Here is a 13,656-nt window from a genome sequence, read left to right as displayed (position 1 = left end):
ATGGTAAAATTGATGATGAAGTAAGGTAATGCTTCTAGGTCTTCTTCTGGCTCTACTGAGTGAAGAGCCGCCCTCGCAGCCCTTCCAGCCGTTAGCATTCGTTTCCGGTTGCTTTTCCCGAGCGGAAATTCCAAGAGGGTGCATTTGACTTTGCCCCAAAAGGTGGCTTCAAAACGGGTCTGCAGAAACTAGGGGTGCAACGGTTCAGTTAGCCCACGGTTTCGGTTCGATTTCGGTACAGTAAAAAAAAAGAAACACTACTTTTTGTTTTACTTATTAGCAATAAAAAAGTTTGTTCTTCTATTCAGACACAGTATTTTCTGCCTTTCTTTATTTTCAAGGAAAGAAATTACCTTATATCGCTGACTTTACTTTCATTCATATGCTCAAGGGGAAAAAAAACATAGTATGTCACTATGGCTCACATGTGTGCAAGGAATAGGGGGAGATACTGTCGCAATAGAAAAACATTGCTTCAAAGTTGTAGTTTACGGCAATTAAACACCTGCATTGTATCTCTGCATAAGGATATAAAGATGTTATGTTTATAACGCTTACAAGAAGAGTTCCTATCTACTACAGTCATGGAGCACATTGTTGGGACTGATCTGACGGAACTAACAACTTTTAATGACCTCCTGCTACGAGTAGAGAGGACAGCAACAACGTCAGGTAGGCTAATCATTATGCTCATTTATTCATCCGATGATGTCGCCCGCCGTATATTGACGATGTACTAGGCTCCCAATGTGTCGTGATCAGTGGTGGAAAGTAACTAAGTACATTTACTTAAGTACTGTATTTCAGGACAATTTTGAGGTACTTTTACTTTACTTGAGTATTTCCAGTTTCCAATACTTTTACTTCTACTCCACTACATCTCAGAGGCAAGTATTGTACTTCTACTCCACTACAATTATTTGAAAACTTTGGTTACTAGTTACTTTGCAGATATAAATTATTATATTATAAAACATAGATTAACCACTTTAGTCCTATTTTATACCTAGGCTTTTTGAAAATAGCAGATCTACAAGCTCACAACGTGTCACGATGCGGCACGTTGTGAGCTTGTAGATCAGCTATTTTCAAACATTTCAGTACTTTTGGTACTTTAAGTACATTTTGATACCAATACTTTTGTACTTTAACTCAAGTAAATGTTGAATTCCAGACTTTTTACTTGTAACAGGGTACTTACATTGCAGTATTGATACTTTTATTTAAGTAAAACATTTGAGTACTTTTTCCACCACTGGTCGTGATGCTTGTGGATCGGCTGTTTTTTGGCAAGCAACACCAGCTGGATTCACTCGCGGATTGCGGGGAACTTCAGGAGTGATGTTTTTTTGTTTTTTTGCAATACCGAAAAACCGCGGTTCATTCAAGAAGTATTGAACCGTGCAGGGCAAACTGTGCGGTTCGGTTTTCAAACCGAAAACCGCTGCACCCCTAGTAGGACCCAATGGGTGATGTCATCATTCCCTTAGTCCGTACTGGGTCCAGCTCACTCTGGTGAGAGGGTGCCCACCCTATAATCTAAGTGTAGGGGCTGCCAGTATAAATCAGCATATGCAACATGTGCTGTGTTGTGTTGTGTGATCGAGCACCTCTTCAGAGCTCCCACACTGCCTACAGTAGTAATTGTGTTTGTGTTGCACTTATACCTTCCTGGATTTTTTTTGTTTTTGTTTTGCATGTTCTAGCTTTTATAGATAGCTTTTATAGATATAGATTTGAGCTAAAAAAGCATTATTTTACACTTTGGGCTATTCAAAAATCGTGAAAATGTGTGCAAATCTTTGAATATATATATTTTTAAAGCGAACATTTTTAACTCAAATCTTTGCTTCTGGGGGGTCCCTGGAACAAAATATTTTGATGGGGGTCCGAGGCCAAATACATATCATTTTGGGGGTTCTTGACATGAAAACGATTGAGCACCACTGACATAGAAACATAAGTTTTTCCGAAAACTGTTGGGATTTAGGAGACATGTAGAATCGGCTTCAGGTCTCAATGGGTTAAAGGAGAATCTCGCCCGATGGTTTTCTTACCTTTCTTATGTGGTCATGATCTCCTAGGACGAGTGGTACGGTATGGAAATTGCATAACTCCATAACGGGTCCGCCGCAGTTAAAAACCCGCGCCTATGGTCCTTGCTCTAAATCGCGTATTTTAATAGCTTTTTTTGGGGGGGGGGGGGAGAGATCTGATGTTTATAGTGTTAGAGCACTATGCAACATGTCTGTCTTGAATGTCCCCCACCGTAAGTCGAGCTTTTGCCCCGACATTAACTCATTCACTGCCAGACGTATTTCTGGCTGTGTTTGCCCACTGCGATTTTCAACTGGTCACAGACAATGGAGATCCATTATGATCGCTCGTCCGACCGTTTGTAAACACACACGGTATCAGTGGCCGTCCCCCAGAGAAAAAAACTATCCAACCGCGACCGCGAATATACCATCTCCCGCCAAAAATGCACGCTTTTCTTACCTTTTCAACTGGCCACAGAACATTCATATCCATTATGATCGCTCGTCAGGCCGTTTGTAAACACAAAGGGGATCACTGTTCGTCGTCCAGAGAAAACAAATGATAACCCGGGACCATCCCTTCCTTTGTTAGAGCACATTGAAAATAGCATGTCCCGCGAAATGCAGGGCAAAAAAAGTCAACTCAAGATACAGCTGTTTTCATGAAAAGTAGTAGTTCCAACTATATAGCATTCAGGAGGTGTAGTTCCAGACTCTATATAACATTCAGGAGGTGTAGTTCCAGACTCTATATAACATTCAGGAGGTGTAGTTCCAGACTCTATAGCATTCAGGAGGTGTAGTTCCAGACTATATATAGCATTCAGGAGATGTAGTTCCAGACTCTATATAACATTCAGGAGATGTAGTTCCAGACTCTATATAACATTCAGGAGGTGTAGTTCCAGACTCTATATAACATTCAGGAGGTGTAGTTCCAGACTCTATATAACATTCAGGAGGTGTAGTTCCAGACTATATATAGCATTCAGGAGGTGTAGTTCCAGACTATATGTATCATTCAGGAGGTGTAGTTCCAGACTCTATAGCATTCAGGAGGTGTAGTTCCAGACTATATAACATTCAGGAGGTGTAGTTCCAGACTATATAACATTCAGGAGGTGTAGTTCCAGACTATATAACATTCAGGAGGTGTAGTTCCAGACTCTACATAGCATTCAGGAGGTGTAGTTCCAGACTCTATATAACATTCAGGAGGTGTAGTTCCAGACTCTATATAACATTCAGGAGGTGTAGTTCCAGACTCTATATAACATTCAGGAGGTGTAGTTCCAGACTCTATATAACATTCAGGAGGTGTAGTTTCAGACTCTACATAACATTCAGGAGGTGTAGTTCCAGACTCTATATAACATTCAGGAGGTGTAGTTCCAGACTCTATATAACATTCAGGAGGTGTAGTTCCAGACTCTACGTAACATTCAGGAGGTGTAGTTCCAGACTCTATATAACATTCAGGAGGTGTAGTTCCAGACTGTATATAGCATTTGGAGATTGTGGAATAGTTGTCCAACACGAGACCCCTGAACCAGACAGCCGTCCATGCACAGATGAGCACAGGGACACGTGGCCCTGTCATATTCAGAGCAGCAGGGGAAACGGATGCTTCCAGGCCCCGAGGGCCACAAAGCAGTTAATGAAGTTACATTCCTTTAATTTTTTAAGTCACTTCCTTTCCTCAAGCGGGTTTACGGCACTGTTTGTCAGTGGTGTAAAGTAACTAAGTACTTTTACTTAAGTACTGTACTTAACAACACATTGTGTGCCAAAAACGGTCCAGACCGTTTTTGAAAAGCTATGCGTGGAGTGCCATAAACGGTTATAACCGTTTAAGCCAATTTCTGTACAATGTCTGTACAATGGAAAGGACGGATGTGGATCCATGCAAAACAGCCTACATCTCGTCCTCTCCCATTATAACTCCTTGAGAGAAAGCTTCATACTGTATCTCCATTTCTTTTTAACGTGGTGGAAACGAGCCGTTTTCGATCACTCTGCAATGGAGGATCGCGTTAGAAATATTATTGTTCCAGGCGATAGACGGGACCCTCCGCCGTCGTGCACGTACCCTTTGTTTACATCCCCGCCCTCGCCGAGGCTTCTACAGCACGCAACACATCAGCGTAAACGATAAGAATCCCAGCGCTAGATTTTGTTTTAATAAAACTCTGGCAATTCATGTTTTAAGTACACTTTTGAGGAATTTTTACTTTACTGGAGTATTTCCCATTTTCAATACTTTTACTTCTACTCCACTACATCTCAGAGGCAAATATTATACTTTTACTCCACTACAATTATTTGAAAACTTTAGTTACTAGTTACATTTTTATTTTATACATAGGATATTTGAAAATGGCAGAGCTTGTAGATCTGCTATTTTCAAACATTTTAGTACTTTTACTGATGGTACTTTAAGCATATTTTGATGCCAATACTTTTGTACTTTTGAACACAGGCCTTTGACTTGTAACAGAGTACTCGTACATTGTGGTATTGATAATTTTACTTAAGTAAAAAAAAATGTCAGTACTTTTTCCACCACTGCTGTTTGTCAAGAGACATGATCGATAAACCTTATTATAATTTTATCCTCCAAATGATGTCGTTTTACAACTTCCCTGACTTAAGGACGTTGTAAAACGCGGTCATCTCTCCCCCCCCCCCCACTTAACGAGGGCACACCGGACAGATTATTACCTTCACTGTCCTTAAGTGGCCGCCGGCGTCGTCGCGTTGCACTTCCTTTTTTGTAATTGGCATGCAGCAGCGGCAGGAAGTGGTATGCCCGCCCCCACCCCGCCCCCCCCGCTCTTTAAAAATGCATGTGGGCCAGCGAGAGCTGCAATGAGGGGCTGACGTCACGTCTAGCTCCGTCTCTGTCTGCCTCTCTCTTTCTTTCTCTCTCTTTTTCTTTCTCTCTCTCTGTCTGTCTCTCTCTCTCTGTCTGTCTGCATCCTCTCTCTGTCTCCATCCCTCCCTCTCTGTGTGTGTCTCTCTGTCTGTCTGTCTGTCTGTCTCTCTCTCTCTCTCTCTCTCTCTCTCTCTCTCTCTCTCTCTCTCTCTCTCTCTCTCTCTCTCTCTCTCTCTCTCTCTGTCTGTCTGCCCACCTCTATCTCTCCCCCTTTTCTCTATCCATCTCTCTCCCTCTCTCTGTCTCTCTGTTTCTGTATCTACTCTGTCTGTACCCCCCCCATTCTCTCTCTCCCTCTCTTAATTTCTCTCTGTCTTTATCTCCATCTTGGTCCCTCTGTATCTCTCCCTCCCTCTCTCTCTCTCTCTCCTTCCCTCTCTCTCCCTCCCTCCCTCTCTCTCTCTCTCCCTCCCTCTCCCTCTCCCTCTCCCTCTCTCTCTCTCCCTCTATCTCCCTCCCTCCCTCTCCCCCTCTCTCTCGTCGCTGAAAAACACCTTGAACGACCAAGCGAGCCGTACACTGTGTTGTAGGAGTGCAGTGTGCTTTGACGTTACCTTACCATACGAGCCCCCCTCCTCTCCCCTCTCATCTCTGTCTGAATCATACAGAGGGTTAAGGACGGTTAGCATCAGCCGCTAGCATCCCCTCCTGTTGAGACCACCGCTACCGGGGGGGGGGGGGGGTCTTCAAAAAGCAGGCCAGTTGAGGGAAGATCACATTCATTATGAAGAGGCTCTGTTGTAACCCACTGGGTCTCAACGCGGCTTTTGGGGCCAACAGGGCTCCATTTGGTTTACCATATCTTCCACCGGCTTCGATAGGCTCCATGCACAGCAGCCATATTATCACTTCCTTCACAGGTGTTACCAATGATACTAATGAAGGCTCTGTTCCATTTAGTGTAGCACAGTGGTTTCCGCAACCCCCATAACTCTGAGAGTGTACAAATGGAACCAAATGGACCCTTACGGGTCCATTTGGTTCCATTTGTACACTCTCAGAGTTACAGTCCTGTAAGGGTCCATTTGGAAGCCCATTAGGGTCCCTGGACCCCAACTGTAGACCCACTGGTGTAACAGAGTGTTTCCAGTGGGCCAACATGCACAATATCAGCACCCTGACTCTGTTTGACCAGAATGGAACAGAGCCTTCATTAATATCATTGGTAACACCTGTGAATGTCTTCATAATATGGCTGCTGTGAATAGAGCCTATTGCTATCAATGTATTGAATGGGACATTATCACGTTTTATCAGACCATTGAATGGGCAAAGTAGGCGACATACTGACCTACCCGCGATTTATCAGACCATTCATTGGGCGTAATCAGGAGATATACAGACCTACTCGGAGGCGGAGCAGTCCCCACAACATGATTTACCATTCTGTGCCTATCGGTACATAACTCGGACGGCGCTGAGTAGGGCTCAATCGAACGTTGCAATGTTCGGCACGGCAACTCGCTCGCTTTAGCTCGCTCGGTGGTGCCTCGCGTGGTTCCAGTTCGCTTGAGATTGCGCGCCTCCGTCATGGTCCAAAACATAAACCGAAACGTAACTTTAGTAGGTCAGTATGTCGCCTACTTCGGCCATTCAATGGTCTGATGAAACGTGAGAAAGTCCCATTCAATGCATTGATAGCATCCAAATGGGGTGCATCTTCATATAATTGGTCCTCACTAGTGTCCATTATAAGATGGCACAATTTATTTATTTATTATTTAACCCCTTTTTCTCCCCAATTTAGTCATTACGCCAATTAAACCACCCACCCTGACAAGTTGAGGCATTACATTTAGTTCCACGGATAGATATTTTGAAAATGGCAGATCTACAAGCTCACAACGCCTCGCTATGCAGGCTCAATGTTTGCCTCTTTCTTATATTATTTGACAAAAAAATTGCCCCAAAATCATGTGGGGTCCCGACCCACAGGTTGAGAACCACTGGCCTAATGTACATGAAACACAGTTTGTAGTACATGTAGCACTGAACACAGTCAGGCGCGCATGTCTGCCCCCGATACAGCCAGGAGAAGCATGTTATTTTACTTTATTTATTTATTTAAGAATTTATTGAATTTAGTTTAGGTAACCAGAAGAGTTGTGCACCCCTCAATGTTAAGTTGACAATCATTTTTGGCACCCCTCAATGTTGAATTGGCTATTTTTGTCCCTAAATGTTAGAAGTAATGTAAAGCATACGTGATTTGAACGTGCTTGAACATTTTGACATTTAAGGCCTAATATTTCTACGATTGCTACACATTGCTACAACGCCATATTGGGCATAAACAAGAAGTTGAAGGGTACATGTAGGTCTGATAATGATGTACCGTGCGTGTTCAAATACTTCACATTACCCTCACACATAATTTTATAAAACGTTGTGGTAACACTTGCTATGCATACCATGTCTACAATGCCTTATAAACATACTTATAATACATTATAATCTGCTTATAACACTGTATTAATTATAGTTATAAGCTCATAAATATTCATAATTCTTTATAACAACAATCATAAAATCATTATAAAGCATTCTATAATGACTTATAAGGTCAAGTATAAAAGCATTGTGATATGCATATAACACTGTATAATTACAGTCATAAGTACTCATAATGCAATCATAATACATTACAAACCAGTTTATAATGACACGTCCTATGTTAATTCTTTTTTACAAATACCCAAATGTCACATTGACGTGCCCACACTGTTCCTGTATCCATTTCAGTGGCACCGCCTTTCAAATGCAGAACTTTAGTCATGTGGTTTTTGTGTTATGAACCAGCCCCCCCACCCAGGGGAAGAAGGAAGCAAACAAACAAACAAACAAACACTCATACACACTCGTAGATGAGTGGGCCACCACGGCAGACATGTTGTGGGACGGAGCCCGGGCCAATTAGGCTTCCTTTTCTTCTTAATTAGAGTCTCATGGCCATCTGGTCTGGTCTGCTCTGTCATTTTGCACTGCAGCACGAGGCGGGGGGGGGGGGGAAATGCCCCCTCATGGCTTGTCCTCCCTTGTCTCTGTCTCTGTCTCTGTCTTTGGCCATTATGAATGCAGCTAGCTGTGATAGCCGGATTTCTGGTGATATCACGTCCAGTGGTGTAATTTAACTAAGTATATTTACTCAAGTACTGTACTTAAGTTCAGTTTTGAGGCACTTTTGCTGTACTGGAGTATTTCCAATTGTCTATTGGAATTGTCTACTTTTACTTCTACTCCACTACATCGCAGAGGCAAATATTGTACTTTTACTCCACTACAATTATTTGAAAACTTTAGTTACTTTGCAGACATACATTATTACGTTATAAAACATACATTAACCACTTTAGCCCCATTTTATACCTAGGCTATTTTCAGACATTTTAGTACTTTTACTTTTGGTACTTTAAGTACATTTTGATACCAATACTTTTGTACTTTTATTCAAGTACATTATTAATTACGGACTTTTACGTGCAACAGAGTACTGCTACATTGCAGTATTGATACTTTTACTTTTTTCTTTTACTAAGACATTTGAGTACTTTTTCCACCACTGGTGGAAACGTCAGTCCTCACTGTGACTATGAAGCCACACTGCCCCCTGCTGTCTGAATGGGGAAGTACATCTAATGTATACATCATTGGCCATTACCTGACATGCATTTTTTAACCGCTTAAACCCTCTAGACTTAGTAAACTGGATGCACCGTGAGCTTGTGGATCTGCTAATTTACCCCCCCCCCCCCTGGATGGGGGGGGGGGTTATATTGTCTTGCCCAGGGACAATTCCACCCCCGAGGGTTGAAACCGGCGACCTTGAAGACTTCTCTAGACCAGTGGTTCTCAAAGTGGGGTCCGGGGACCGCCAGGGGTCCTTGGAAGGGGAGGGGGTTCCAGGTTTCAGGGGGTCCCCAGCAAAAGTAGTTAACATAGCACCACAAGCTTGTACATTTTTGAAAAATGTTGAATATTTTAGATTTTTTTTTTAACACAATCATCTTATCTTCTCTTCTGGCAAAAATACTTTTTTTTCAGATGGGAGTCCGCGGCCAAATATATTGAATCAATTTGGGGGTCCTTGGCACGAAAACGTTTGAGAACCACTGCTCTAGATCAAACTTTGTCATGGCCAGGACCCCCAAATTGACACTTATTATCCCGCGGACCCCCATTTGAAAAGATATGCCAGGGACCCCCCATAAGAGAAGATGTTTACGACTCTAGCAGTGATTCTCAACAATTTTAATTTCAAGGACCCCCAGTTTGACATGCATTAGGCTACGGACCCCCATTTAATGGCATTTCTAACTCTGGGACCCCAATTTTTATTGTAAAATCAATGTTAGTGTAACTGAGAGTGTACAAATGGAACCAAATGGACCCTAACGGGTCCATTTGGTTCCATTTGTACACTCTCAGAGTTACAGACCCATAAGCGTCCATTTGGTTCAATTTGTACTCTCTCAGAGTTACAGACCCATAAGGGTCCATTTGGTTCCTAACTATCCATCATTTAGCTATGGGGACCCCCTGGAACTCCCTCAAGGACCCCTGGGGGTCCCCGGACTCCACTTTGAGAACCACTGCTCTAGGTGGCGTCTCTGTCCTCTTGAGCTATGGCCAACGGCGGCAAAAAGCGTGGATGGAACGCGCTGAACTCGATGTTTTGTCACTGTTTTGTCACTCTTCTCCTGGTTCCTATCCGGGAACCAGGAGAAGAAATTAGTGTTTCACAAAACGTGTTTTTGTGAAACACTAAAAAAAATTGTTTCACAAAAAAAAATGACACCACTGCCTGTCTTGACCTCAAAGCACACTCGTCATACTTGTGAATTCAAGTTCTCAGTCGCCACGGCTGATTCCATTGAAGCAGTGGTGGAAAAAGTACTCACAATGTTTTACTTAAGTAAAAGCATCAATACTGCAATGTAGAAATACTCTGTTACAAATGAAGGTCCGGAATAAAAAAATGGACTTGAGTTAACAGTACAAAAGTATTGGTATCAAAATTATACTTAAAGTGCAAAAGTAAAAGTACTCATTATGCAGAATGTCCCATTTCACAAGTTTTCAAATATTTTGAAAATAGCCGATCTGCAAGCTCACAGGCTTGTAGATCGGCTATTTTCAAAATGTATATTGAGCTGACGTGGGTAATGTATGTTTTGTAATAATAATCTACAAAGTAACTAGTAACTAAAGTTTTCAAATAATTGTAGTGGAGTAATTGGAAATACTCCCGTAAGGTAAAGATACCTCAAAATTGTACTTAAGTACAGTACTTGGGTAAATGTACTTAGTTACTTTACACCACTGCATAGAAGCCAGCATGTCTTCTAGGAAAGCATGTTGCGCAGCGAAAATAGGTAGCCACATCTACAAGCTCTCAATGGGCTATTTTCGGTTATTATTTAAAAATTAGAGCATTTGAAGTGGTCAAACTAGCAATTTGTTCACACGCATCTTTCATAAAATCTTAATCGTCTCGGCTATTTCATATAAAAGGTTAAAGCCATAATCTGTGATTTCTTCACCTGGTTGGCAGTAGGAACAATATCAGTTAAACATCATAATCTTGCATATTGTGTTGAATGTTTAGGAATTGTTTAGCTAGTGTTTGGGGAGCTCTGTCATAATGTATCACAAATCATACGTTAGGACTTGGCCATGCAAACATTTTCAGTCGTGATTCTATTTTTGCTTTAATCCGTGCGTACACATCATCATATATACTGTATATATATATATATATATACACACACACACCTCATGCAGTGAGCTTCTGTTCGTTTGTCATGTGACGTGTGACTCTTGTCCTTTGCTGGCATTGGCCACTAACAAGCACCATGCGGCCTTGTCATGTGACGGGATGCCGTCTCTCTCTCTGTGTCTCTCTCTGTGTGTCTCTCTCTCTCTCTCTCTCTCTGTCTGTCTGTCTGTCTGTCTGTCTGTCTGTCTGTCTGTCTGTCTGTCTGTCTGTCTTTCTCTGCAATTATAGCATGAAAATCTTTTGAAAATAGCAGATCTACAAGCTCACAATGTGTCGCATTGCGACGCATTGTGAGCTTGTAGATCTGCTATTTTCAATTGGCCAAAATGTATGTATATAGAGCTGAAGTGGGTAATGTATGTTTTGTCTGTCTGTGTGTGTGTGTGTCTCTCTCTCTCTCTCTCTCTCTCTCTCTCTCTCTCTCTCTCTCTCTCTCTCTCTCTCTCTCTCTCTCTGCAATTATAGTATAACAATCTCTCTCTGTTTTTTTCAAGAAGGCATACAGAGCACACCAGACATTTGTTAGACAGCTTTGTAAAGTGTTAATTATCGGGATAAAGTATTGGTGTTTTTTTGTTTTGTTTTTGTTATCTTGCTGTGATCGTCATCCTGTGTCTTATGGCACCTAAGTACCCAAAAACAAACCTGAAACCTGTTTGCAAATGCTGCGTTTCTTCCAGGTGTAAAACACATACCATACAGCATAGTAGCATTATGACTGCACCACAATACCAGTAAACCACAACCTGCTCATTACTTTTGGAACGTTAAGCTTGTTAAGTGCTCTGTCAAATGAGTACAATTCGAACCCATGGGGTATCGCGATCCTCCAGAGCCACCATTCGATTTTAAGGTGACGATTCGTTCGATTTTCATTTCATTTGAAATGAGTAGTTGTTCACACAATTTCTTTTTAAAATTTTCTATCAATTACACACCCCATGAAGCCTTAATTCAGTGGTGTAAAGTAACTAAGTACATTTACTCAAGTACTGTACTTAAGTACAATTTTGAGGTACTTTTACTTTACTGGAGTTTTTCCAATTGTCTAATTGTGTTACTTCTACTCCAAATATTGTCCACTACAATTATTTGAAAACTTTAGTTACTAGTTACTTTGCAGATATAAATTATTACATTATAAAACATACATTAGCCACTTCAACCCTATTTTATACGAAGGCCTTTTGAAAATAGCCGATCTACAAGCTCACAACGCATCGCATTGCATTCGAATGGAACGGTTTGCTGATGAACTGACGGAAATTCCTTTTTTCAGGATGAGCTAAAGATATCTTCCATGTCCTCTCTCTCTCTCTCTCTCTCGCTGTCTCTCTCTCTCCCCCCCACCAGATCATCCTGAAGTAATTGTCAGGACGGGATCGGCGTGTCGACTAGCTGCGCCAGGAGTCCCAACCCCGGCCCTCTGTAAATACTACCCAACCTCTCCCATTGAGGTCCAGCAACCTGCATGCTAACCAGTATAACAATTTAACCATAACAACTGGATACACGCCCATTTCAAACAAACAAGCAAACATTTATCTGTATCGCTAAACCAAGGAGGAAAAAGAAGTACTGTTTAACACGGAAAAATGACAAAAACAATACTCTTATGTACAGTCGACATAGTGCAGTACCACGCGGAGACGGTGAGGTAATCTACGATCGTTTCTCTCTTCAAAGTACCATGGGAACCGACCCCCCTTCCCCCCTTTCTCACAGAGTTCACCCCTCGATTGGAAAGGAAGGGGGCGGAAAGAGAAAAGACACTTGATTTGAGATTGTACGACAAAACGGCACTTATTGCCGGCGTAAAAAAAAAAAACCCAACAACACAAACCAGGAAGTCTCACAGCAGGACAAAGGTGTATACCACGACCACACCGGACGATGCACACGACAGGACGCGCTCAAGAGGGTCTTCTTTGCTTTCGTTTTGTCGCTTTCTCTCCACAACGTTGAATGTCACTCAGGGGGGGGATGGTTTTGCCACGCACCGACCAACCCCCCCCTCTCTGTTTCCCGACCGCCATTAAGATGCCATGACAGTGAGTTCCAGTTCCCCGCCAATCTGGCCAAAAGGAAAAAAAAACTGACCAACCGCTCCACTGGTTGGGATCAACTGGGATGTTTTTTTCCCGTCTTTTTGCCACTACTACCCGAGTTACTCAGAAAGCAAAACGATACCCCCCACCCCCAAGAAGTCCGAGTCATACCTTTCTTCTTTTAAGTTTTGTTTCAATCTTTTAACGGTGCCGGGTTTTACGTTAAACGGGGGAGGATTGGGGTTGGGCGGGTGGGTTTAAGGGGTTATGCCTGATTTATGCTCCGTCGCACGATTGGCGTCGCAAACTGAAAATAGCCGATTTATGAGCTCAAAATGTTACGCATTGTGCGCTTATAGAGCTGCTATTTTCGGTTGCCGGCGCCATTACGCGGCGGATAATAAATCCAGGTTGTGTCAAACAGGGAGGAGGTCGAGAATGTCGCTCTGTGTCGAGAGAAAACGGAAAACGGTAGCGGGCCAAAAACTAAACTAAAAAAACGGAGAAGCCTGGAGGCTCTGGGTTTGTGCCAAGGGCTAAACGGAGCTGGCGGTGGGTTTTTCCCCGGACAGACCACCAAGCCGTGTGTGTTGTTGTTGTTGTTGTTGTGTGTGTGGACGAATGTTGAACCCGACGGTCTGCCGGCAGACTAGGACTACAAGCAAAAGGGGGGGTCTGACAACCTTGGGGGTCTTGACAACCCCCGGGGATCACACTGAGTTCTAGGCCTGGCCGGAAAAGAAAGAGTCGCTCGGGGGCTAGGGGGTGGGTGGGTGGGTTTGCAGGGCCTGGCCAGAGGACGGTGGGGTGGGGTGGGAGGGGGGTCTTAAGTGCTAAGACTCAAAGAGAAAACAAAAA

At 42.7% G+C, this 13,656-nt stretch overlaps 1 protein-coding gene across 11 annotated transcripts in view; it reads left to right on the top strand.

Moving 5' to 3' along the window:
- LOC311041087 (muscleblind-like protein 2a) overlaps window positions 1-12,935 on the top strand; it is a 162,288-nt gene extending 149,353 nt beyond the window's left edge. For 10 of the 11 annotated variants that reach the window (XM_084051540.1, XM_084051541.1, XM_084051542.1 and 7 more), the window contains 2 exons: window positions 583-672; window positions 12,104-12,242. In XM_084051540.1, the coding sequence (XP_083907666.1) occupies window positions 583-612 (30 nt within the window). In that variant the 3' untranslated portion in view covers window positions 613-672; window positions 12,104-12,242. Of the gene's footprint in view, window positions 1-582; window positions 673-12,103 lie in introns of all 11 variants that reach the window. The other variant, XM_084051544.1, reaches the window with a different exon arrangement.
- The last annotated feature ends 721 nt before the right edge of the window (window positions 12,936-13,656 follow it).

The sequence above is a fragment of the Gymnoscopelus microlampas genome, assembly GCF_963454915.1.
Source record: "Gymnoscopelus microlampas genome assembly, chromosome: 24".
NCBI classification, from domain to species: Eukaryota; Metazoa; Chordata; class Actinopteri; order Myctophiformes; family Myctophidae; genus Gymnoscopelus; species Gymnoscopelus microlampas.
Note: the sequence above shows the minus strand (reverse complement) of the source record. Positions and strands in the feature narration are given on the sequence as shown.